The sequence below is a fragment of the Muntiacus reevesi genome, chromosome 16 (assembly GCF_963930625.1).
Source record: "Muntiacus reevesi chromosome 16, mMunRee1.1, whole genome shotgun sequence".
NCBI lineage: Eukaryota > Metazoa > Chordata > Mammalia > Artiodactyla > Cervidae > Muntiacus > Muntiacus reevesi.
The window spans coordinates 22,844,604-22,872,388 of NC_089264.1; the positions used below are offsets into that span (position 1 = coordinate 22,844,604).

At 36.1% G+C, this 27,785-nt stretch overlaps 1 protein-coding gene and 1 non-coding gene across 4 annotated transcripts in view; both read left to right on the forward strand.

Annotated features, from left to right (window-relative positions):
* The window catches only part of PPP3CA (protein phosphatase 3 catalytic subunit alpha), a 312,598-nt gene that overhangs the window by 212,598 nt on the left and 72,215 nt on the right, over window positions 1-27,785 (forward strand). For all 3 annotated transcript variants that reach the window (XM_065907021.1, XM_065907022.1, XM_065907023.1), the window contains exon 3: window positions 25,913-26,037. In XM_065907021.1, coding sequence (XP_065763093.1) covers window positions 25,913-26,037 — 125 coding nt within the window. The remainder of the gene's footprint in view (window positions 1-25,912; window positions 26,038-27,785) is intronic.
* Window positions 8,280-8,352, forward strand: TRNAG-CCC (transfer RNA glycine (anticodon CCC)). The gene has a single exon. It is a non-coding gene; the product is annotated as a tRNA-Gly (tRNA).

Below are 27,785 nucleotides of genomic sequence, written 5' to 3' on the forward strand. Positions count from 1 at the left end.
CTCCTGCATTGGCAGGCAGATTCTTTTCCACTGATACGAGACAGAGTAAATAATTGATGATAGAGCATGATCCTTGAGACATTAGGCCACAAGGATTGTATGGAAACCTCCTGAAGGAGTAGCTGTGAAAGAGTAGTGACCAGAGGCAATGTAGAAAGGACAGCAAGGTCAGTATTGGGGTCAAGACATGCAGCCAAAGGCATCTTGCACAGCCCAGTTCCAGGGATTTCCATGCCTCCTCAATCGTGTATCATGGCCACCCTGCCTGAAGTTTACTCTAGTGTAAATTTCCTTATCTGACTGTGTTATGAAAGTTCTTCTTAAAGGTGTTTTCCTTTTTTTTGTTTTTTCATCAAAAATCCACAAAAAGTAAATACTAAGAGGGTGTGGAGAAAGGGGGACCCTCCTACACTGTCAGTGGAAATATAAATTGGCGCAGCCACTATGGAGAACAGTATGGAGGTTCCTTAAAAAGGTAAAAATAGAGTTGCCATATGATCCAGCAATCCCACTCCTGGGCTTATATCCAGGAAAAATGAAAACACTAATTTGCAAAGATACATACATCCCAGTGTTCATAGCAGCACTGTTTACAATAGCCTAGGCATGGAAGTGTTCATAAACAGATGAATATATAAAGAATATGTAGTATATGTGTATTGATACAATGAACTGTTACCCATTCATAAAAAGGAATAAAATAATGCCATTTGCAGCAACATAGTTGGACCTAGAGATTATTATATTAAGTCAGTCAGACAAGGACAAATATCGTATGATATCACTTATCTGTGGAATCTAAAAAATGATACAAATGAACTTATCTACAAAAGATAAACAGACTCACAGACATAGAACACAAATCTATATCTACCAAAGAGGGAAGGAGTGGGGAGGTGTAAATGAGGAGTTTGGGATTAGCAGGTACACTCTACTATATATAAAACAGATAAATAGCAAGGATATCCTGTATAGCACAGGGAGCTGTATTCAATATTTTGTAACAACCTACAATAGAAACAATCTGAAATATATATCTCTTTAACTGAATCAGTTTTCTGTCTACTTGAAACATTGTAAATCAACTGTACTTCAATTCTTTAAAGGTATTTTACTTAGTTTTTTAAAAGTAGGGGCTAAAAGGAGGGATTGTGAAGCTTAAAGGAAGTTATGAATGTACATGGCTCTGTACAGTGCTGGCTCTGTGATGGACACTCAATGAGTGACAGGTATAATTACCATTATTGCTATTGTTACTCATTATAAAAGTCTATAGTATGTGTTCAAACTATTCTTAGTTTTCTCCTTTCTCATTGTCTTAAATGTTCAGATGACATCACTCTTCCCTATCATTTCTAATTAACTGACCACTTCCATACTGTAAGTGAAAATCACCTAGAGAGTAATAGTTACTCTAACTATTTGCTCAAACTCTCTGCAGTGAAATTTATAGCAAGTCAAATTTAGGCCCGTACTTCATCAGGTAGATGAAGCTTCCCATTTCTGGTGTACTTTACTTCTCTGTTAATTTTGTGATTTGTCTCTTGTATGTAATATCCATTTTCTTTACCTTCCCAGATAATTTATAGCTAACTCCAATAATTTCTATTTTTTAAAATTTTTGGCTTTCCCACCCCTACCCCTACCCACCCCCACCATCCAAAATGATTAACATTTATTTCTCTTTCATATCATCTTCCATTGGCATGCTAACATTAAGTATCATTGTACCACAGTTTATGAAATCTATGAGATTATATTTGCTACTTTGTATTGTAACTGCAAATCCAGGCTTTGTATCACTCATCTCCTACATTCCTTTGTTCATTCAAGAACATTTTGAGCCACATATTGAAATACAGCAGTAAACAAAACCAAGTCTCTGTTCTCTGGGAACTGTTTTCTAGTCAAACCAGTTTAAAAAATATGTAACATATAAGATTGTGACAAGTGCTATGCAGGAGACTAAAGAAGGAATGTGTCCAATAGGGAATAGGAGGGGAAGGTCTCTTTGGAAGGGTGACACGTCAGCAGGATATGAAGAAAGAGAAGAGAAAAGAGCATCTGTTTAGGAAAGAATTCTCCAGGTAGAAGAACAGCAAGTGCAGAGGTCCTGTGGTGGGAGCTGGCTTGCTGTCCTTAGGAAAGCAAGCCCGGGATAGCTGAAGCAGGTTGGTACCCAGGAGAAAGGGAAGCTGAGGTTAGAGGAGCTGGGAGACCAGAACATTCAGGGCCTTGGCTTTTGTTCAATTCAGATAGGACGCCACAGGGTTTTCAGCAGAGAAGTAAAATATTTGGTTATAAGACATCTTGAGATTTTCTGTCCCCGTTATGTTTTAGCCTCTTTTCTGAATCATGAGCAACTTATCAAAATTGCTCACTCTTCTATGAAAATGTTGTACTAGGAAACGGTATGGCAAACATAGATAGGTTAAGGTCAAATCCCTGTCTACCCACTTCTATTCATTTCATGAGAGTAGAATGCTAGAAACGGATGATATAATTTCTGTTAAATTTAATCACATGTTTTAGGAAATATGTCTGTTAACAGAGAGCCAGACCCATAACCCCAGTGCTCTTAACTCTCACCTGGGACACTCTGGGAACTGCAGACCATCTACATAATCATTCTGGCATCGTGTCTTTTTTTGCCCATAATAAAGTGTTTATGTGCTGGTCACAGGTACATCTTTTACTCAAAGCAACTTTAAAAGAAAAGTCACTTGAATTTTTTTCTTCCCAAATAAAAGCACAAATTAGAGCACATTTTTCCATGTTATTCTGAAGCACATAGTTAATGCATCTTATCCAGAGAAGATTGAGCTGAAAAGGGGAAGAAGAGGGAAAAGAAAAGTGTTCTCTGTGTCTAATAGTACATGACTGACGTCCTAAGAGCCAGCAAGGAGACTTGTCCCAGCTGCCAACATGTACCTATCTTTAACGTGACTGGGTATCTGCGTGGAACATGTATTTGTCTGCTCAGATCTATGTCTTGAAAGTGTGATATTTTGCAAATGAGAATATTATCAAGTCATTAGTACTGAATTCTGCACGTAGTACTTAGCATGGCTATACACTACAATCAAAGTTAGCTAGTTTGAAAGCTAAATTTCAAAGAAGAAATATAGTACTGAGTTCCACATCACTGAAGATAAATGAACATTTTTATAAGTAATCTCCTTTAGCAAACTGAGATAGAATGTATTGAATAATTATTACCTTTTAAAAAACTGTTATGTAGATAAATAAACAGCTTGAAATCATGAATTTTACTTTCATCTTTCACTTCTAGTCAGAAAGCTGTTAGTAAAATATGAAAGGACTAAACAAAATTCATTGGAAAAGCAAGGCAGAATACATTAATTTGTTAACAAAAGCCTAGGATTATGTAGTAGTGTCATTTTTGCCAGAAGGCTTAAAAATACTGAAAGAAAAAATGGAAATTTAAAGACTACAGAGTTAATTGCATTGTCCTATTTATGTTAGTATATCTTTTCAAGTAGTAGGAGTTGAAACAAAGTTTAATTCAAAGCCAGTAGAAAACAGAAATTTCTCAAAGCCCCTTATTTTATTTGTTCAGTATTTATAAGACAAATACAAGCAAAACTCCAAAGCTCTGCTTCGGGTAAGAATCCATTTCACTTTGCATCAGGGCTCTATTCAGGTTCACTTCTTTTTGGTTTATACCTAAAGCAGTTATACATTTGCCATGTTCTTTGTAGGGTTCAAGTAAAATATTACTGAGCTTCCACAGTGGGCAAATACCAGGCATAATATTGGATTCTGTAGAGAACTCAGACAGGCTGTCTTTGTCCTCTAATTGCCTCATCAAATTTGGGATATATGAACATTACTGTATAAGGAGTTTAGAGTCCTGGACCTGACTCTGTCACTAACCAGCCAGGTCACCTTTAGCTAGTCGTTTAAACCAAAGAGTTACTTTCCACTTTTATAAAATGCTTATATTTACTGTTCTTTGAAAATGTCTTTCATATGTCAGATTTTCATATCATTTTCCTATCATTCATATTAACATTTCTTTTAATTTTACTTTTATGTCATTATAATATGAAATTATTAACCATATAAAGTTACATATGTAACCTTATTAGATATACAACCTTATAACTATGTATAAAGTTATATATATAAATATACATATATATATATATAAAACCTTCTGTATAGCTATATATAAACACATATGTATTTATTACAAATACAGAATGAGTAGTAGAAAGAACAAACCTGATAAGGCTCAAGACAAATGAGAATGCAGAGTAGAATGCTTTTGTTATAGTAATAGTTACCATTTATATAACGCTGGACTGGAGGAAGCACAAGCTGGAATCAAGATTGCCATGAGAAATATCGATAACCTCAGATACGCAGAGGATACCATTCTTATGGCAAAAAGTGAAGAAGAACTAAAGATTCTCTTGATGAAAGTGAAATCAGAGAGTGAAAAAGTTGGCTTAAAGATCAATATTCAGAAAACTAAGATCATGGCATCCAGTCCCATCACTTCATGGCAAATAAATGGGGAAACAGTGGAAAAAACAGTGGCTGACTTTATTTTTCTGGGCTTCAAAATCACTGCGGATGGTGATTGCAGTCGTGAAATTAAAAGATGCTTACCCCTTGGAAGGAAAGTTATGACCAACCTAGACAGTATGTTAAAAAGCAGAGACATTACTTTGCCAACAAAGGTCCGTCTAGTCAAGGCTGTGGTTTTTCCAGTGATCATGTATGGATGTGAGAGTTGACCTATGAAGAAAGCTGAGCACTGAAGAATTGATGCTTTTGAATTGTGGTGTTGGAGAAGACTCTTGAGAGTCCCTTGGACTGCAAGGAGATCCAGCCAGTCCATCCTAAAGGAAATCAGTCCTGGATGTTCATTGGAAGGACTGATGTTGAAGCTGAAACTCCAATACTTTGGCCACCTGATGTCGAGAACTGACTCGTTGGAAAAGACCCTGATGCTGGGAAAGATTGAGGGCAGGAGGAGAAGGGGACGACAGAGGATGAGATGGTTGGATGGCATCACCAACACGATGGACATTGTTTTGGGTGGACTCCGGGAGTTGGTGATGGACAGGGAGGCCTGGCATTCTGCGGTTTATGGGGTCGCAAAGAGTCAGACACGACTGAGCGACTGAACTGAACTGAACTGATATACATTAACTGTATGTCAGATAGGGTCAGGGTGATTAAATATAATATTATCCAGTAAGCTAATGAATAGATGTCTTATCCCCATTTTAGAGATGAGAACTCTGAAATCCATTGGGGTTTGGTTACTTGTCCAAAAGTTATGAATGTAATGGCAGTAAAGACAAGATTCCAATCATGTAATCAGTGCTAAAGCTCACATGCTTGACTATAATGCCAACTTCTTCTCAATGCAATTGACTGGAGGCAAGGCTGGAGAGGAGAGATAGAACTAAATTGTATTGAGAAGCGAGGGTATGGTGGTGCCATGGTAGGGAATTTGGATTTTGTCATTTAGGCAAAAGGCAACCATTGATTATTTCTGCCCAGAGAAGTGACACGGTGAAAGCAATGCTGTTAAGATCTCAACTTTATAGAAGTGGAAATATAATCGCTCATTTATTAATGATCTGTTTTACATAGCACAGAATAATGAAGCCAAAGTCCTTGCTGGTTTGAGTTTTTTATTTATTTTATTTTTTTCTTTGTGGACTGACAGCTGTGAGTTATAATGAGCTTCCCAAATTTATCCATGCCTCCTCTCAGCCCATGGAGAGTAGTAAATTGTTCTCATTCTCGTGACACATTTAGATCGGGAGAAGTGGTAGGGAGAGGGGTGTGGAGCTGCATCAACTAATTAAAACTAATGTGGGATGATGAGCCTCCAAAAAGAAGATCAGCAATGATGAAAAGAAAAAATAGCACCCAGGCAGGCATCTCAACCAGAGATAGTGTGACTCAGCTCTTCCCCTGGGCTTCTGCCTACCCAGCTCTGGGGAGCCCTAGTCTCTGCTTTGGTTCAGTGGGGAAGGAGGCTGGCATTGAGGTGCTCAGTCCACCAAGAGCTGTGGAGATGGCACACTCAGGAGATCGCAGACACGTCTGTGTGTCTCACATCATCTGGCTGTGATGCCTTGGAACTGCAAACCATTCCTCAGACTCGGGGCCACTCTGCTTTGTGATTCCTTATTTAAGGTGTTCTTTTAGTTGCATTTCAAGGCATGATAGTCACATCCACACCCCTTCTCACATCTTGCCTTTTTAATTGCTATGGGAAGTTGAAAAAGTAATTTAGCAGTAGTCTGCCCTAGATAATACTAGAAAATCCCTTCTGTAATGTGCCTGCCAGCCTCTACTCCATTAAGCATTTATTGAGTCCTTCTTTTATGTAGATACAGGGGTATGTGTTAAGACATACACTCCTTGACTATTGAGGAAGACTAAAGTACAGTAATCAAACAATACCATATTTCACCAATTCTAAAATGCAGTCTTTTCATATTCTTACTTCTCTGAAATTTACCTCCCATCTCTCAATCACCAGACAAACAATAGTCATGATAGAGTTGTCGTTACCTGTTCAGGTATGGACTTGGTTAGAACTGTTCATGTTGTTTTCTCTGAGTTACTATGTACATTGTTGGAACCGCATCTGTTGAGTTGAATTGCTGTTTACACTGTCTTCAAAAATATTATTTGACATCGAAACTAAATCCTATCTTGTAGAATGACACAGAAACAGGACCTTGAGGTCCATTAATTGGATAGCATCACCGATTCAATGGATATGAAACTTCAGTGAACTCCAGGAGATGGTGAGGGACAGGGAGGCCTGGTGTGCTGCAGTCCATGGGGTCGCAAAGAGTTGGACATGACTTAGCAACTGAACAGCAACAGCAAGTCAAGAAGAAAATATTCACTATTGGAGGACTGTCCGCACTTTCCTATTTTCACACAAATCCAAATCGTATGCTTTATAAAACCTGAGAAATAACACTTACCGTAAAATGCTGAAGCCCAATTTTCTTACCAGCACTGGAGATGAGGATTGCCCATCACACACCCAGCAGGACAGTCCAGAAACAAAATCCTGGTTTTAGTACTGGAGCAGTTCATTAGATACACAGTATTATGAACACTTTTGATAAGAACAGATGATATTTGGTGAAAAAACATCAATGACTCTGATGTGAAAAAGGTTTCTGATGAGTCAGTCTAAATGGGAGGAAGATTTAGGAATATATTAATCACTATTTCTCTTATAAAGTATGGAACAAAGAGTTTAAGTGACAAGGAAACATTTTACTTTTTAATTGTTTCATTTAGTAATACACAAAATACTGGTATTTCTTATAATCAGTGGTATCTTAAGGTCATTGAAGTGTCATAGTATCTGACAATCACAGTGCAATATGCTTTCTAATCTTCAGACAGCCCTGTAAGGTGAGATTTTATTCTTTCCATTTTAGAGATGAGAGTATTGAGGTGACTAGCTCAACATCTTAGAAAACTAATACAGACAATTCTCAACTCACAATGATGATTTTTTGTTTTCAATGAAAGTGATATGTGTTTGGCAGAAACCATACTTCCAGTTTTGAAATTTGGTCTTTTCCTGAATTATTGATGTCTATGATACTCTTCTCCTGATGCTGGGTAGTGAACCACGATTCCCAATCAGCCACATGAGTGGAATGTTGATCCAGTAACAACCATTCTGCAGCAATACTGCCATTCTTTTTTTTTACTTTCATATGGTATTCAGTAAGTTACGTGAGATACTTAGGACTTTATTGCACAACAGACTGTGTTAGATGATTTCTCCAACTGTAGGCTATTGTCAGTGTTCTGAACACATTTAAGGCAGGTAAGGCTAAGCTCTGAAGTTTGGCAGTTTAGGTGTATTAAATGCATTTTCAGCTGACATTATTTTCAGCTTGTGATGGGTTTATCAGGATGTAACCCGGGCATAAGTTGTGGATGATTTCTAGTGATTGAAAACCTAATAGTTGGTTAATGGTAGCTGCCACTTGAACAAGGGTTTACGCTCTTTACCCAAAGTAAGTTACCTTAAATGAAGAAAATCATTCATCAAAAATGAAGAAAATTAAGGACTTCCTTTGTGGTCCAGTGGTTGAGACTCCTCACTTCCAATGCAGGGGACATGAGTTTGGTCTTTTGTTGAGGAACTAAGGTCTTACATGCTGCACAGGGTGGCCAAAAAGAAGAAGAAGAGAATAAAGGCAGGACACGGAATGTGAAGAATTGACAGTAGCAACTTGGGGACTTCCTTGGTGGTCCAGTGGCTAAGACTCTGCACTCCCATTGCAGGGGGCCCAGGTTCAATCCCTGATCAAGGAACTAGATCCCACTTGCTACAACTGAGAGTCCACATGCCTCAGCTGAAGATCCTGCATGCCACAACTAAGACCCAACACAGCCAAAATTAGTTAATAGAAAATTAAATAAAATCTAGTGTTCAAAGTCAGATCTCAGAGGTTTGTTAGGAAATAATAATTAAAAAAAGAGTATTTTAAAAAATAGCCACTTGTTGCTTCCCTCTTGTCTTAAATGTTTCTAGAGTGGGTGAGCACATTTTACCACAATACCAGCAACTCCATTCTGAATGGTTTTCTTATTAGAAGTGAATCTTTTCTTTTTTTTTTAATTGGACAAATGGATTTCCTTTTATTTGTATTTTTTTGTTTTTTGTTTTATTATTATTATTATTGTTATTATTATTTTGGATTTCCTTTTAGCTTTTACTCAACCACCTTTATTTTGCCCTCCAAAAAAAAGAAAAAAAATAAACCAGGTGTCTCATTCATAAAAATATTCATCACGTTGCTATCTGTTTTGCTTACTGGACCAAATTACCCCTGTTTCTTATAAAACATGTTTTCAAGGCCCAAAATAAATGTTTATCATATTCCCTTTGGATATTCTATTTTGTTTCTGTGTTTTTTAGCATACAGAGTTCAGAGTGACCTGTTTCATTAGGAGTTTCAGCACAGACATGACATACATTGAGTCTGCAGTCAACTAACACTTCCAGGACCTTTTCAAGATAATGGATATAAACCAAGGCTCCCCTTTTCCTGAGTTTTTTAAAGAAGGATTTTCATGTCATCTCTCAGGGCACATAGCCCATCTCTTACTAGGAAAAGTTTGTGACATCTGTGTGTGGAAGGTGGTTCACCATGAAGATTCAGATGCTTGTGGTGGTGGAAGTCATGTTGACACCGTAGAGAAGTGGCCGCCGGCATGAAGAGCCATCCTCAGTAACTCAGGTCCCACAGAGAGACTGCCTGGGTGTAAATTTCAACTCTGCTGCATATTAGCTTGGGCAGGTTGCTTAGCCTTTCTCCAATCCCTGTCTGGAAAGTGGTGATTAGTAATTGAACCCACCTCCTGTGACAATTTGAAGATTAACTGAACTTAAGCATATAAGGTCCTTTTGACATATTTTAAGGACTTTTCAGGTGGCTCCATGGTATAGAATCCACCTGCCAATGCAGGATTTGATCCCTGGGTCAGGAAGATCCCCTGGAATAGGAAATGGCAACCCACTCCAATATTCTTGCCTGGAGAATTCCATGGGCAGAGGAGCCTGGAGGGCTACAGTTCATGGAGTCACAAAGAGTCGGACATGACTGAGTGACTGAACAACAAGAAACAGATTTTCCTCTTATAAGGACACCAGTCATGTTGGATTAGAGGTCACCCTAATGGATGTGGCATCACATTAACCTGACATCTGCAAAAACCCTATTTCCAAAGAAAGTTACATTCCTAGATACCAAGGGTGAGAACATCAATGTACTTTTGGGGGAACACGATTCACTTCATTATAGCTAGTAGCAGAGGAGTTGAAAACAGAAAGCCTGGTTGTCCCAGAAGCAAGTAGAAGATAGCGATAGGGAGAGGAGTGTGATGGGTGATCTAAGAACAGGTGATGTTTTGAGATTTAAGCAGTGAATAGGTACTAAAAGTTTCAATAAATAAATAATGGGCAATCCAAATTAAACCTCTGGGCTAAGATAAGGGAAGATAAGATTTCAGGTCCTCCTGGGGGCAAATTTTAACCCACATCCTTGAGGGCCTACAGTACTGAACTGGTTGTCAAGAGATAAGCTGTAAACCCAAAGCTAGCACTGAGGATCCAGTTCACTCATGGAAGTGCCTTTCCTCAAATGTGGAATAAATAACTTCTTGACAACTTGGTGGTGTTAATATAGTTTTAATAGCCGTCATAGAAGCAGCATTGTAGATTTTGATTGCCTGGCCAACTTCCAAGCTACACGGTTAGATTTTGTTTATTTAAGATGCTTCCAAAGTCTCCTGGAAGGAGAATGTTTTTGTTTTCTGATTGAGACACTTAACTAAGAATTTATTGTATATAACCATTAGGTATTGTCTGCTCTTGAGAGCTTTACTGGTAGATAAATATGAGTTTGTTAGATTCGTAAAATGTTTAATGATACTGTGAAAAAAAGCTGCATCATAAATAGAGGCTTATTATGATTGTCTGTGTCTGTACCATCATTATTTCCAGAATAACCAGTCTTGATTTCCCAAAGAGAAAATTCTGTTTGCAAGTAAGAAGAAGTATGGCTGAAATATTAAGAAACTCATCTCTTTTTGTATCTTAGTCAAAAAGTCTTTTGTAAATATCATATTAATCACAACTGTGGAAAGAGAAATATGGAAAGTCTACTTAACGTAGAATTTTCTAGTCCTTACAGGAATTTGAATCAACGAAGATTAGATCATCCCCTAAGTGGGATTTTATATAGTTGTTTCGTTTCCAGTTTTCCATGCCTTTCTCACACTTGATCTTTGTATGAAGCCTGCTGCCATCTTCAGAGACATGAGTCATGGTACTTAAGATGTTTTCACCATATTTTAGACATCACAAGATACAGTAGGAGAAGAGGAGAGTCTTGGCATGCACAGTTTTACATTCTAAGACTTGACCTTTAGCAGTGGCTCGTTACATGTTTTAATTTAGCTTATGCACTAGGCTGACAGACCTCTCAGTATCTGATTTCATTTGGGCATTTTCCTTTCATTAAGTATCCTGTATGTGTTTACCTGTGTATCTATGTATGTGTGTCTAGTATGTGTGTATATTTTCTATGAAAAATAATCTCCATAAAAAGATAGCCAATCCCTTTGGAAATAAGAAGTGATGAGGTGATGACTTACAGCCAGAAAGAAAAGCTTTAGATAAACTAAAGAATAAAATGCCATGTTTTTTTAGGGATTTCTGTCTATACTATAAATGAATCCATCAAAAGTTCTTTACAAATACTAGTTAAGTGAACATTAAATTATTTCAATGAATTTTCCAAATCTTGCCAACAAATGCTTAAATGAGAACTTAAAACTCTAGCCATGGCAGTAGAATGCCTACAGAAATGATCTTTGAGTTAAACAAAAGTAGAAGAAATTCTATCTTTTTTTTCTTTCTTTCTTTCTTTTTAACACACAAACCCTTGTTTGTGGTTGCCTGGAATATTTATCCCATTCTCATTCCTTTTGATGATAGACTTGTCCCCCCTCCCATCAATAAGTAGGAAGGGTCACATGAGCCAAGTATGGCCAGTCAGCGTTCCCTGCTCACAGCACTTGATTCAGGAGTGAGTAGGGCCAGTCAGTTAATACAGGGCTCAGTTTTGCTGGAAATGGTGGCTCCACCCCTTAAGTCAGCATGCTGGCTGGACCTGATTTAGAAGACACTTTGAGGGAATCCTAATTTCAGTAGCAGAAATTAATACTAATGTTTAGAGAGAAAACTGATATGATAGTGAAAGGACAACTTTGTTTAAGCCCAGACTCATTTGTGCCTGAAGTCAGTGATTATATTTTACTATATTTTATGGGGCAGTAATATGCTTAGTAATATTTGTGAATTGCAGAATTTTCCAAGAACTTGGGAGCAGATCTTTCATGTGGCTTAAAGGTTCTGTGGTTCCTATGCCCTCCCATCTGTGTGCTGACAAGCATTGAGACTTCATTGTTATCTTCGAAGCTTTGATGTATTCTAATTTTCTGTGTTTTTAAGACATGTAGAAACTCTTTGTTTCAAATACATTGTATTTACAAACTGTGGGAAACACTGTGTGCATCAATTAATAATTCAGAAACCTGTGAATGTCTACTTGCTTGGATAATGAATGCCAGTTAAGAGAGTTTATAAATGATGGAAACTCAAAAGCATGGAAATAAAAACATGCTACTCAACACCAATGTAGTCATTTCTGTAACACTTATATATATGTAGTTTCTATTTTAAATATTTCTGCAGTTATTTTTTTCTGATTCAGTCATGTTGTGGGAAAAGAGATGAATAAGAAAGCAATGTTCCCCTGCTTGTACTTTTTAAAAACTTTTTATTTTGTACTGGGATAGTTTCAGGTGAGCAGGAACGGGAATCAGCCATACCTATACATGTATGCATTCTCCCCCAAACTCCCCTTCTTGTGGTCTGCATCTATATATGTAAGGTTGGGGCCATCAGCTACCATTGTGCGCGCGTGCAGTCTCTTCAGTTGGGTCCGACTCTTTGCAACTCCATAGGCTGTAGCCCGCCAGGCTCCTCTGTCCCTAGGATTCTCCAGGCCAGAATACTGGAGTGGCTTGTCATGCCCTCGTCCAGGGGATCTTCCCAACCCAGGGATTGCACCTGAGTCTCAAGTCTGCTGCATTGGCATGTGGGCTCTTTACCACTGGTGTCACCTGGGAAGCCCAGCTACTCATTACCTACCATCAAATAAAAGGTAGATTTTAATATATGATATCCAGAACTCTTTATCCAGGCTGATGATAGTGATATTTTACCTTTGAGATATCGTTGTAGTCATTTACTGGGGCGTAGAGGGTTGGAGGCAGCTTCAATCAAATGGAGCAAAAAATAGCTATCATAGAGAAAAAGAACTTACCTTTCTTTGAGTTACTAATCTGTATCAATTGCTATTTATCAGATCTCATCTTCCCAACCACAGTGCAAGGTAGCTGCTATTATCCTTATTCTGCACATTAGAAACTTGAGGCTTAGAGAGGTAGAGTGACTTATGAGAGGTAAGGCAGAGTATCTCTTGCCCAGATTCCTTCGGTGATTCCTCTTAGGATAAAGTTCAAACTTCTCGACTTGGATGACAAAACACTTATTCTCTGAACCTTCATCTTTAAAGCTTCATCTCTTTTCATTCCTTACCTAGACTGCAGGTTTACAGGCCACCTTTCACTTTCTAAAATTTGCCACAAGTTGCTTCTTCTTCTGTGAGTCCTATTCCCTCTTCCTGTTCTACAATTCTGTGTTTAAGTCCTCCTCATTCTTAAGGTTTCAGCTAACACAGCATATCCTCCAGGAAACTTCCCCAAGTCCACTGTGCCCATTGTGTGCTGTTCATAAATTCATTCAGCAGATATTTCTTGAGGATCCCCTTTGTACCAGGCACTGTCCTGGGCACTAGGAATATAACAGGGAAGAAAGAGGGAAAAGATCTCTTCCTTTATGGCTTTTACTCTAGTGTTATTATTAATAACCTATTTAGTTCAGTATCCTTCATTAGCTGCATGAGAGCTTTGATTATATCTAAGTTGTTCTGTTGCATTCTTAGAGTCTAGCACAATGAAACATTGTTAAAATGTTGCAGGCTTGAAAATTTATCGAATCAGGGCACAGATGAATGACTTTACTTGTTATGTCATTTATAATGGTTCTAATAGAAGTACGAGAATGTTCTATTTGGCCTCTTTTATCTTTTCACACTGTCACCATCATAGCAGACCTCATTGTCTTCTGACTGTATTATTGCAGTGAACCTCTAATTGGAATCAACTTTCTTTCAGTTTTTCTACACCATTGAATTTTCCATACATCTGCCAGATTTATCTTCTTATATTACTGGAATTGTTCTCTTTCTTCAAACAACACGCTAAAATCCAAGTCCCTTCATAATCTCATGATGCCTTTCTACTTGAATTTAACTTCTGTTGTTTCACATATACCTTCTAATCAATCCAAATTTTTTTGCAATCCACTTAGTCTGGTTCACTGTCACTTTCCTACCTTTCTCTTTCTCTTATTCTCTCATTCTCAGCTTATTACAAATGTTATAGCACTTCCTTCACTTCCCTTCAGTTAAGTCTTTGATGATATCAGCTAATCTTCATTTCCATAATCTCTGACTTTTCGTAAGACTTCTGTCTATATCAGTAGTACTCATAAACAAGTTTCAAGCAGCAGAATCTACCCCATCTCCTGCTTCAACACACACACACACACGCACGAGGAGGGTGAGATGGGAGAAACAGAATGAGAAAGAAACACTATCTGAAACCCCAAGAGATAAAAACAATAAAAGTAGAATTTACTGTAATAGTGGCCCCTAACATTCCTCATGTCCCCTGCAGCTCTGCAGAACACAGTTGAAGCCAGTGTGTGACCTCCGCCACCCTGGTCTTTGTGCAGACCTACTGTTAGCAAGGGAAAGGTGGAAGGTGGTCAGGATGACAGCCCGAAAGAGAAGTAAAGGATCATACATGCTACACCTGCCTCAGCACATGTTTCAAGCCCAATGTTTTTGGCTTCTAACTGCTCCCCAGGAAACACCTGTAGAACATAGAGAATACCATATGATTTTTAGCCCCATCTGGTCCCTACTCGTGTGTGTAAGTGTTATATCCAAGTACATTTTATATTTCTTAAGGGAATTAATTGTATTTATGTTCCTTTAGTGTGAAGTTATATTTTATATTTATATAAACTTGTCTTCCTACCAGTGTGAAAGAATAATGATTGTTTTTTAACTCACAAGTAACAACCTATCACAAAGAAGGTACTTACTAACTCCCAGCTATTTAGGCCTGAATAAAATATCCTCATTTCTGAAGTTAGCTGTTATTTAGGACTATAAACACTTTATTCTATCTGACATATGAACTCACAGTATAAAGTATCAAAACAACCTAGGAGAAATCAAGTGTTCTTTTGTAAAATGTAGTTGAATTGGTGACGTGACTAACAGACATTTCATATTTTAAAAGATAGCCTTAAGTATTAAGGACCTTAAAGATTTTGTTTAAAATGCATTAAACAGGTATATAAAAGATGGAAGGAGTTCTGGAAATTTAATGAGATAGATCTATAAGGAAATGCACCTGAAATTGTATTGATTTTATAAAGCAAACTTTTCCCTAGTTAAAATCACCTAGTTTAGTAACTCACCAAACACATTGTGAATATGTTCTTCATTTCTTTTTATATTTTGTCAAAGAAAAGAAAAAGAATTGATTAATAATTCTGACTGGTCTTTTAGCAATTCAAATATATAACAAATATTCATCATTTTTAATTGGTGAAAATTAAACTAAATATTAAAGTACGATTACTAATAAATCACAAGTTATGATGAGTTATCAGCGGCTATTTTTTGTTTTCCAAACACCTGCATTAGTTTGTGGTAATCGCTCAGTTGATATGCCATATATAACATGTTAGGAAAACATGATTTTTGCATAATTTAATTAGATACATGTCACATGCTGAAGAAATGAGAAATGTGAGGCATAATTCATGCCCAGACTGGAGACAGTCACATATTTAAAGATACAAAACAATGCAAAGGCTCTATGCATTCTATGATTTCCATCAATTTAGGTAACTGTGACCTCTATTTATATTCATAAAGATTAACAAAATTGACAACTTGTTTCTTTGGAATATAATCAACCCTATAAGAGGAGTCTTCAATATGAGGGAAGATTAGGTTTGACAGAAATGTGAAATAACCTAGTACAAGTTTTAAAAAATTAAAATTGATACCCTTTCTGAAAATAAAGCAATCTCATCCCCTTTCTTAATGTATTTGAAATTTCAAAATAAAAAAATCATTATTAAAAGTAAATGGAAAGTATTTGTAATTGACTATTTATTTTTAGAAAAACTGTATGTGTTCCTCCCTCCGTTAAGTAATTTGACATGATAAACAGGTAATGATTTGCCCAGTTGGGAGACCTAAGTGTTAAACCCATATTTCTTGACCATGAGTCAGTGCTCAGAAGCTTCAGGATAGAGAGAGAAATACTCTGATGTCAGGAAGACAATGCTTTTTCATACCATTTGTATATGTGTGCCTCCTCAAGTGTACCCTAAATTTCTTGAGAACATTCCTTGCATGCCTTCCATTTCTTCATGGTTCCAGTATAGTCAGCACAAATAAAAAATACTCAGCCTTTAATGTTGTTTATTTAGCATTTTAATACAGTACTTTAAGGAAATGTTTTCATGTTTTAATGTTTTATTCATTTTCCCCCAGATATTCTAGAATATTTGCTTAATGAAAGATAAACAAGGAAATGATAAATTGATTAGGGAAAACTAGGTAGAATTAAGATAGGCTTATTGCCTTTGTCAGAATTACTTTCCCAGAAGTGTTTTTTCTTCACTAATTTTCAAATGAATGTGTTCTAACATGTCTGTTCATATGTTTGTAATAATTTCTGAATTAAGAATTAAAAGTTCCTTTTCCAAATATGCCTCAGATAACAAATAAACATGTTTTTACTGATAAAATGGTATAATCAATATAATATAATCAATCTTTCTTTCCGTCAGGTCATTTAAGTATTATCTGTTAGAAAGAGCACTTACTAGCTTTGTTTACTTACTAGTAGACATAAGTAGAGCTGACTACTTCAAAGTCTGTGATAGGTAAAAACCCTTATATGAATATCCCCACTGCCTGAATTGCCAAAATAGTGAAGAAAATATGGACTTTAGAATTAAATATTATTAGTTTGCTTTCCCAAGTTTTAAAAATATTAAAAACAAAGTAATCTTTTACATTGTCAAAATTTGACAGCTACCATAACTCAGAAGATTTTTCTTAAACGAGTTTTCCAGAAACCAAAGAAAACTAGTTTTAAAAAAAAATCCATTTGGTGAAATACCTTACGTTTTTTCTGTTTGCTGTGTCACTTTCAACTTTTAAAACATTACTGCTGTTACACAGCCAAGGGACAGAGTGGGCTTGTGAATGAGCTCTGCTAACAAAAGAACGTGAGACTAGCTGGGGACGTGGTGCTGCTGCTGGCTGAGAGATGGGTGATATCACTGAAGCCATTTGGAGATATTCCCACTCTTAGAAAATGCAAGTTGTGGAACATGAGACCTAGTCTATTTGATTTCAGCCTTAACATCTTTCAACATACGATAGCATACATTGGGATAAAAAGTGAAAGAAAATAGAACAATTTTGTGTATGTTTTATTTATGGCTACATTGACTACAGGTCCTTCTGCATCAGCCTAAATCTGGCAGAGATGTTTCTTAGTAGACAGCCTCTGTAATAGTGGCTACATCTACCATTCACCTTGCCTCAGTGCATTGCATGTGCTACGGCATGCTGAACTTTTTTATTCATTTATATTGGTTCATTTAATTGAAAAAAAAACTTACTTAAAAAAAAAAGGTCTATTACAAATCCTCTTACAGGTGTGGTATTGGAGAAGGAAATGACAACCCACTCCAGTATTCTTGCCTGGGATATCCCGTGGACAGTGGAGACAATGGGAGTGAGCCACAGTCCGTGGGGTCTCAAAAGAGCTGGACACGACTTAGCAATTAAACACCACCAGCAACATAGATGAGGCATCGGAGGCTGCCTACAAATAGTTACACCAGTAGCGGTTTGCAGGGGGAAATAGTCAAAAGCGTAAAGAATTGTAGTAAAAAAGAATATAGTGCGACTGCATGAGAAGATTTGGAAAAGCCCATGCTTTCTTGAGATGATAAAGCTGATTCAGAGAGAATTAATAAGAAAGTGATTAACAAAAAAGTTACAGCTTATTGATTAAGGTTAATCAGAAGGAATATACACACAAAACCAAAACTCATGAACAGCAATTATGAAACTAAGCTTCGAAGACTGTGTTTTCACCCAATACACACTCCTGCTTCTCACCCAGGAAAAAATAACATGTCCAAGAAAAAGCCAGAATTTAAAGTATAATGTGGCCACAGCTCCCAATTAAAAAAAAAGCAAAAAACCCTCCAGATATACCACTTTGGAAGAGCCAGGATGGGAATGCTAAGGCATAGACCTCAAACCCTGGTTCTGGTTACTATGATGGGAGCCCATGTTTCAGGATCCTGGAGGGAGTTCATGGAATCTGAAACCCGCTATCAGTATTTCAGAAAGTGAAGAGAACAATCTTTAATTTATTGATAAATATATAAATATATGCTATCAAGTTTATTTTTGGATGAAATTGCATCATCTCACAGATGATCCAGTACTCTTGATCATGTGGTGATGACAATTGAGGGTTTACTGAACTACACAATGTGGATAAATGCACATATCAAATAAGCTATAGTTTTCAGGACTGATCAAACTTGGACAAAGGAACAGAGTCATGACCAAATTTAATTAAATAACACTGTAAGTATTGTACATGTTACTTATTGTTTCTATTTATTAGTATCACAGCCATGACTGTGACTTAAAATAATACTATAATGTTATTATTGATCTGTAACAGGCATGTTGTTAAAAATGTTAAATATGAATTTATGCTGAAATAGAAAAATAGTGATAACAAATGGAACAAATTCATTCTTATTCAATAGATTAGGTTATGCCAGTAAACAAAATTTGAAAAAATTTCAATAGTGAGAAGACTCATCTTTAAGGTAAAAAAAAACCAAAAACATACATTTCAGTAATCAACTTTTCTGCTGATTAGAATACATGGTGGATATACCAGGGTGCTGTGTATGCTTAGTTCTTCTGTAAAACTGTTTAAAAATATAGACTCTTCTAGTTTTTTCCCATCTAATTATAGTTATAAACTGAGATTGAGAGGATTCATGAAGTATTCATATTTAGTACCACATTATTTTTATTTTATTACTACTGTAATCTACAGTATATCCCACTCTTGTTTTTTCAGTTGTCCTGTTACATTTCTCATTAATACTGGCTAGGAGTTTATCTTTGTAAAACGGTGTCAAAAATATAAAAAAATGTTTGAAATTATTGCTGTTAATCTACACAGCAAAATGGGGCTATTAATTGGGGGCTAAATGGGGCTAAAAATTAGGGCTATTCTTGTTTTGTGTTTAGCTCCATAACTTTATTTTTTCTTTTAAAATCCTTGAAATGTCACTATTTTGCAAATTTTGATTTGATTTAGAGGTTTTCATTATTGTTTTATACTATCAAGCCCTGGTTAAGAATTTACATTTTGTGTTTTATAAAGTACCTAATAAATGTGTAACACTTGAAAAATAGTATTCATTATGGTGAAAATATTATTTTGAAGTGTACCTTTTTGATGAATTAAAACCTTGTTATTTTTTTTATTTAGTTTATTTTATGGTTAATGAAGATTTCTAGATGTATGGTGAATGCCCCAATGAAACTCACTTTTATCTCAGTAATTGCTTAATTTCAGAAGTTTACACATTATGCTAATGAACCACACGTATTCAGGCTGGCTGGTTTGTATCTGGTCTTACCATCCACTAAGGTTACATAAGCCTGGATTGTCAACAGGGGGAAACAGATATGTGCTTGTGGTACCCGCTGTGTTTAGCATCTAACAAAACCTCTAAATGTAAGATCATTCCCTATGAAACTGCAGATTTTGGAACGAAAAAGTTGTAGCAGATAGAGGATTCAAAAACCAAACCAGTAAATTCAATAGGATAATCTCCTCATGCTGAGAATTACACATAATGTTAGTTCCTTAACATTAGAAAGGGTATTGTCTTGGAAAAATGTGGCTATTATGGAAAAAATATTGGGTTGGATTAAATGAAGCTGAAAGTAGAGTGGACTTCTAATGGTGAAAATTGTTCAGCAACTCAGTAATGTCTTCCCTAAAAGAAAAATTACAGCCTGTTAAGTTTTGTGAGAACTGGAAAAACTCGTAGAAGAAGTTATTCTACTTTATACAATCTTCCAAGATGATAAAAGCCAGTATTTTAGAGGAACTAAAAGATCTTTGTAGAAAAATAAACAATGAATCAAGAATTAAAAACACTTGACTTCTAAATCATAATATTGATGCCATTTTGAAATGCCAGTCCATGAAAAATCTATTTTCACCTGCAGTGTATTATTTGACTGTTTTTGTTGTTTGTTTTTAAAAACTCCTCTGTCTCTAGACATTCTAATTTCTATAGACATTCTTTAACATAGAATTCTATGACATTATAAAATTTTTGCTTAACATCAGTAAAAAGTTGACCTACTGATGTTCCTTGAAGGATTTCCTTGGATATAGGCAAGTAAACAGGGCCAAATGTGTGGATCAGAGCATGAAGTCAAAGCTTTTCAAAGTAGTTTTATGAGAAAATATGTATTTTATTTTATCTTACATTTGTCAGTGTGTCTCCCACCCAGAATGGAGTCTGTATCAGAGTTCTTTACAAATTCTCAATTGTGTAGCAAGTATACTGGGACTTCATCCTCATATGTTCAGTATGGTCTACTTTTTACATTTTTCCAAGATAGCAATTTAGTTGCCAATGTGAATTTAGGAACACTAGAATTCTTTGAAAAATAGTTAAATTGCAATATGGGTATACTTTCTTGCAGAATCATTAATCTAGGCATGCATTTTTCATTACATGTATCATATATGCGTAGTTGTTATGAGTAGCTATCCCTTTTCGACAGAAAGCGGCATTTCTCTTAGTCAGGAGATGCGAAGCATAGGCTTGGTCTTCATTTTAGTTACCTTTCCAGCTTGTCCTCCATACTCTGAGCTTATTTTGTCAAGAGGCCATTTGTCCTCAATATGCTGGCCATTATCTTCTCTCCTTAGCAGTGTGCCAGTTCTAGGGACTTCTAGACTTGCCCTGTGACTGATTCATTGTCCAGTTTGTAGATCCCAAGAGCTTTCTCAGCTAACTACAAAGAGCCTCTTGTTCCTGCCCCAGCTGTTTATTGCTGTTTCTCTTTAGCACTACTTTGCTGTAATCTACAGTGAGAAATGTCTTGAACTTGTTTAATGACTTCCTAACTGGTGCACTGACCACTAATCTCCAGATAATTCCTCCTTTATGGTGGCTTTATACACACACACACACATTTATATTTATGTTTACATGTCCATTAACCTCCCAAGTTTGTGATTTCAAAGTTTAATAACTAGCTCTCTAGCAGTGATATGAGAAATAAAAGCTATTTCCTTTCCCAAGAAACAAAGACAGATCTTTTCTGTATGTTGTTTCCCCCTTCAAAATTCCGTGCTTTTCTTCAGAAGACTTAGGTCAAAAATTATTGAGACCATTCATGCGAGGATCATTTTCAATAAACTTTGATTTACTGTGGGCTAAGAGCCACTGGGAGATGGAAATAGTATTAAAAGGTAATTACTCAAAAGTGATTGTTTGCTTTGGTATTGCTTCTTAGTTGTTTATTTAGGCATAATTTATGTATTTTCTGATAGTAGATGAGAGAAAAGTAAAAAAAAAAAAAACACATGTATGCTTCTTTGGTTGTACTGAGGATGCTAGAACAGCCACATTCAAAACCACTTTGTCACCGAACTTAGACAAAGAACCAAGAAGAAGGTAATGACAACCTTCTCAATAACTCAATTCTACTGCTCAGCGTTCCTGGTAGTTCTTACTTGTCCAGTATAAAAACAGGTGGAGGACTTACTGCATCTCACAGGAAAAATAGCCATCATGACGTAGCACATCGGGAATGGATTAGGGTACTAGTGGTCCAGAAAAAACTCATATGTTTCTTTTCATTGATGTGTTCATTTCATTAACTACCATAACTATACATTTCTTATGGAAATATGTACAAGTCTGGTCATAATCTATTGAAGTGATAATATGTATTTTTGAACGTTCATTCAGATGGATGGATAATTTCATAGAGATTAGGAGTGCTTTCATTACATGTCCTGTGTTCCTATATTTTTGGTGCTTTTTCAATATAGTAGGGCTTTCAAAGCTGGTCCCTAGTCAAGTTCTTGCTTGCCAGCAGTGTTCCATTGGAAATGAGAAGGAAATGGGAAGCTGGGGGAATATGGGAAGCAGGAGTATTTGGTGAAGAATGAGCTTGCCTTGAAGGTATAATAGAACTTGTCAAAGCCTGTTTGTTCTAGAAGTGTTATTAAAACCAATGACGTTGAAGATGAAAGGACCTGGCCTCATAGGGAGTTAGAGGCTGTGAGCAACCAAGCAGATGGTTTGCCTCATTAGCTAAAATTTGTTGGACTTTATTTCTCTTAATGCTTTAGGTACCCACAAGAGGATGGAAGGTGGGGTCTATGGCATTGCATAGATCGAAAGTTACTGGACTGTACCTTTTACTTAACGTGACATGGTACCCTTCCCTCTGTGTGATGTCCTAACCCCGCCCTCCATCCTTTTGGGTACTGAAGCATGGATACCTCAGTATGGTGGTCACTGTCTTCTTGATTTTTGAAATCAAAATAGTGAATGTTCCCAAATATTAGGACTTTGGGATGCATTCTTTATCTGAAAGCTGAAATGCACAAGGCCTGAGCAATAGCCGCATTCAAATGCACGAATAAGTGTGCTCTTTGTTATCACTTGTCTTAGATTGGTCCCTCTGTCCTAGCCTCCATCAAACAATCACTTCAGTATCATCCTTTCGGGTAATAAGAATTTCTGATCTCACACCAGCCTGGGATTAGTATTGAACAAAATTGCCTTTCCAATGTGTGTCTCTCCCACCTCTGCACACTGTGAGGGGAACCACACAAGCATGCAGAATGAAGGCTCAGTCTGCTCAGACAGAGGGTGGAAAGTATTGTTCTTTCATCTTACTGGCTAGATAAGAACCACTGGAGAGCTTGTTATCAGTCTGCATCTCTTGAAGTCCTGATTCAGGACTCAGGAATCTGTAGTTTCAAAAGCTCCCCAAGTGTTTCTGGTGCAGAACCAGGTAAAGAAACCACCATAACCTGCATGGAAGTCCCTCATTCTCCCTTAGTCTTGCCACACACTGTTTTGAAAACTCTGACTTAAAAGACTTCAAACAAGTACCATCCCAGACAAGTTAAGGACCTTCAGCTTCCGCCAGAGCAAACTCCCACTCTTGTCCATCTCTGTGGGTCTGAGGGGCCCCTCAGAAGCTTGACTTCTGTAATGAATGGGTTTCCAAATTCAGCACAGCACAGGCCCAGTGAAGAATTCTAGGGTAGCACATTTCTCGTGCGCCCACTGGATGGTACGCACTGTTCTCCATGTCCGGGTTACAGTGAACAAGAGCTGACAGCTTCTCACAGGTTATTGTTCTTATACAGCTTATATAGTCCAGTGGGAAGAACCAGGGAAGAAACAGACATGCACATTAATCAGCTAGATTATTCCTGAGAGTAATAAGTACTATGAAGAAAGTAAAACACGTTAATGGAAAGAAGAATGCTTTTGGAAAGAAGTATACTGACAAATAGCTGAGACGTACTGGATGGAAAAGGGTCAGCCTGGGGGTGTACAAGAAAGAAACGTGTCTTATTTGAGACAGAGAAGACTGGCATCTACTGAATAAGAAAAGCAATAGGATGGAGGCCAAATAGATATAAAAATGATTTTGGGAAAAAAAAAGATACGTAGTTTTCACTTAAACTGATCTGGGAAATTCTTAAACCTTAGTCAAAATATCTCAAGTATTTAGGTATATTTTATTTGAGCTACTGTTTTCTTTCTTTGGGCTTTGCATATTTTTTATGATTGTATATGCAAGTTGCTTTTCTTTGCTGAAGATTATCATAAGTGGCCCTTACTGTAAAAGCATGATTTGAATTGCATGGCTGGTGTAAGGTAAAGTCAGTGATAATGTGGCCATCCTACTAGTAACTGAATTTCAGGCTATCTTGTTTCCCATGCCAACTTTACAGCAGTTGCTCCCTGCTGTTTTATATTATCAAGCCAAGATCCAGTAATTGTGCTGATCTTGTATTGATAAATCATTGAGATTCTCTCTTATCACAAAGCTATTGTAAGCTAAAAAGAAGAGCTTACTTTCTAGTTTTTATAAAATTGTATTCACAATGATGTAATTCTGTACTCCAATGAAAGAAAAGTTGTCCTTAATGTCTACATCATCTAGAACCCATGTATTTATAAAATTGTGTGATTCTGATTGCCAGATTATGCTGCAATTGTATGTCAGTAATTCAAAACTCATGGTCCACAACCTGAATTAGTGTCTTGGTATTTGTCATTGACAGGACGATATAAAAAATAATGATCCATGAATTTCCAGCCATGGCCAGGAATTGAAATGGAGGAATGGAAAGGGAAAGAGAGGATAGGAGGGGAGGGAAGAGTGAAGAAGATGCTCCAGAATGCTTTTCATTCTTCCTTCCTCCTTTACCCCAAGCACCAGAATCCCATTCTTTCTGGTACCTTGATATTTTTGATAGAACTATTTTAAAATGCCACTTTGATCTCACAGTTTTCAAGTTCATATCAGGAGCTCTTCTAATTCCATTACATTATTGATGCCTTTAATTCTCACAATAGCCAAGTAAGTTAAAGTACCAATATCATCCCACTTTTATACATGAATACATTGAGGCTCAGAGAAGTTGAGTAACTTACCCAGAATCTCTCAGAATTGAAGGCTGAAGGTCTTTTACATAGCAAAAATGGGAATTTATATGACATTTTCATTCATCCATTGTTTTACAGTATTTTTCTTAAATCAGTGAATTCCTTTGATTCATTCTTCCTTCTGTCAACTTTCATCAGATAAGTTTAAGACAGATAAAATTTAAGACATTTCAGCTTGTTTTCTACTGCAGCATAGAATGTGTTAAGATAGCAAGCCTTCTTTGACCTCTTGATTTCCTATTCATCGATACATTCATCCTGTGAACCTCTTAGCATGAAAGAAATAGCCAAATCATGTTCATCATTCAAGCATAAAATTGTCTTAAAATATTAAATATATACACATATGTAAACCCTATGAAATGTCAAAGATATTGTAACATGATGGTTGACAGCAAAAACTTTGAATTAGACAAATCTGAATTGAAACTCTGTATCATTCATTTTTAACAGTGATCTGGCCCAGCCACATAACCATAATAGAGATAATATTTTTCAGAGATTTGAAAGTAACAGATGAAATAGCAAATACTGAATAAGTGGTTTTTAAAATGAGAGGCTACGTAGCTTTTAAGAGCTTTTGTTTGAAAGAGAAGGTGAGAAAGTTAAGAAATTGCAATTCCCAGAAATTTTTTTATACTGTTTTACAGGATTTCATTTCAAAATTTGAAAAAAGTTTGACATCTGATACTATGGTTCATCTTATAAAAATGCTCATTTATGATATCAATTTAAATTTAATTGTTTTTTTTCTTTCTCAGTGGTACCTAAAATAATGATGTGTTTTATAATTGATGATCTTTTAGAGTCAATTAAATACAATTTTTATAATGCATATCAATATTTCCCTTTCTTCAGGGGGCATAAACATGTAATAGATACATATTTAGGTATCAGTATATAGGTTATGCCAAATTGTTTGACTCTCTTTGACTCATCTGCAAAAGGAAAACCTTTTCCATGACATTGTTAGTATTATATTACAAAATGTGTATAAAACTTTCAGCATAGTGTCTGGTGCAGAATTGTTAAACACACAACAATAATAGCTATTATTATTATTATTATTATTGTTATTTTTCTATTTAATCTGTGAAGTGGTAGAGACCTGGACGCAAAAGCGAGGTTTGCCACAGGTTAACTTTGGAAACTCTGTCTTACTTTCCTGTTTTGCAAAAGAATGCTGTGGCTAAGATGGCCTCTGAATTCCTTCTGGCTCTAAAATTTTGTAATTTTATTATCTAATTCAGAATTGGAACATAATATAACCATAAAATGAAATTTCTTTGTTTCTTTCAGTTTGTGGGGACATCCATGGACAATTCTTTGACTTGATGAAGCTCTTTGAAGTGGGGGGATCTCCTGCCAACACTCGCTACCTCTTCTTAGGGGACTATGTTGACAGAGGGTACTTCAGTATCGAAGTAAGTCTGCATGATTCCTTTTAGCTGCTCAGTAATGAATGAACACTATTTTAGCAAAATAAAAGTGGTGAATATTATTGTGTTAAATAAATCCCTAGTCTTTAACAATAAATTTTAATACATATTTAATAACATAAATTTTAATACATACATTTGGGAGATGTTATATATTCCTATTTTTCATTGATTCCTATATGCTTTTTATTGCATAGAAGTGTCAAGGAATTGACTAATAGGAAGATTTTGCCTTTTGTACTTTTTACAGATTTGCAACTTTGCAAAAATTGCATCGTATTTTATATTAGATAATTCTGTCTCCTGTTGAGAGAACTAATCAAAGTCGATTAAATAAACAGATTTGTGTGGTTATATCTTGTGAGGCACTAAGTTATTTTTGTAAATTGATAGTCGAGTGTCTGTCTGTCTGTCTGCATTTGTGTGTGAGTAAGTGTACTGTATGGTACCTGTAATCTAACTAGGGTTATTTGTCAAAATCATTCATTGAAACAAAACAGATAACCTTTGAGTAGAGGTTCTTCCTCAGCCTCCCAACTGCTTCTGTTTCAGGTAAGTAGAAGTTACATTCAAAATAAAGGCAAGGGTCTTGTTTTACTCACACCTTTGTTCTTCTTTCTGGTGCTTAATGTGGTGCCTCATACATAGAAATGACTTATAAATGCTTATTAAAAGAAATAATTATAAATAAGAATAAGTTTTAAAGAGCTCATGCTATAGCGGATGACATTCTATGTACTCTTGGAAATAATACTTTAAAAAGGGAAACAATTACTCTTAAGTAAAGAGAGAAATCAAATTTACTGAACACCAACACCAGTGTAGTACATTCATAGTAATCATTTATAAAAGAAATTCTAGGTTTTTAAATTTTCATCATAATATTTTATTATAGGAATATTTAATGTTTAAAAACATCACTCTTAGACAGCTTTTACTTTTAAACTGTTATACTAACTTTGAAGGGGGTGGAATTCTAATTCAGTTCACCTCCAGTCATTGGCCATATGTATGTGTGTCTGTAGTATGTATATATGTATAAAATATAATATATATATACACATGTGTATAGCCATCAGTATATTAATCACATTTAAAGATCACATGTTTCTTAATTATTCATGCTGGTAAGGGAGGGAGGGTTATATAAGCTCAAAAAAATGGAAATACATTTAGGTATTTCTACCATTTAGTAAGCAAGTTTTATCAAGCCCATAAAATATATATGCATGGTAATTGGGAGAATTTAAAGATATATATATCCTTGCTCTCTAAAAGCCTAAATCAACACAGGAAAATAGAACTATAAAAAGCTCTATAGAATCAGAAGTCTAAAACAGATAGTCATCCAGGATTCAATTGTTATTTGAACTGGTTATTAAAATCTTGGTGGGATAAAACGGGTACAGAAAATAATCACCACTAGAATATAGAAATTTGGGAGAATTTTGAGAGCATGTATGGCTGGGGTAAGAAACAAAGAACAAATAAGATTTAGCTCAGAGGAAAACTGAAGTGAGAAAAGCACAGAAGAAGAAATTAAGAAACCTTGTAAAACCTCATTCATCAGCTAACTTCACCAGCATAGCAGAGAAGTGTGATGGAGTACAAATTTTGTAAGACCTTTGTATCACTTTAGGGCCAGTATCTGCCAAGAGTAAAGAAAAAAATAATGGTGGTTTTGAAGAGAAGTTTATTTCTCTCTCCAGTAAAAACCTGTAGATGGGTGGACC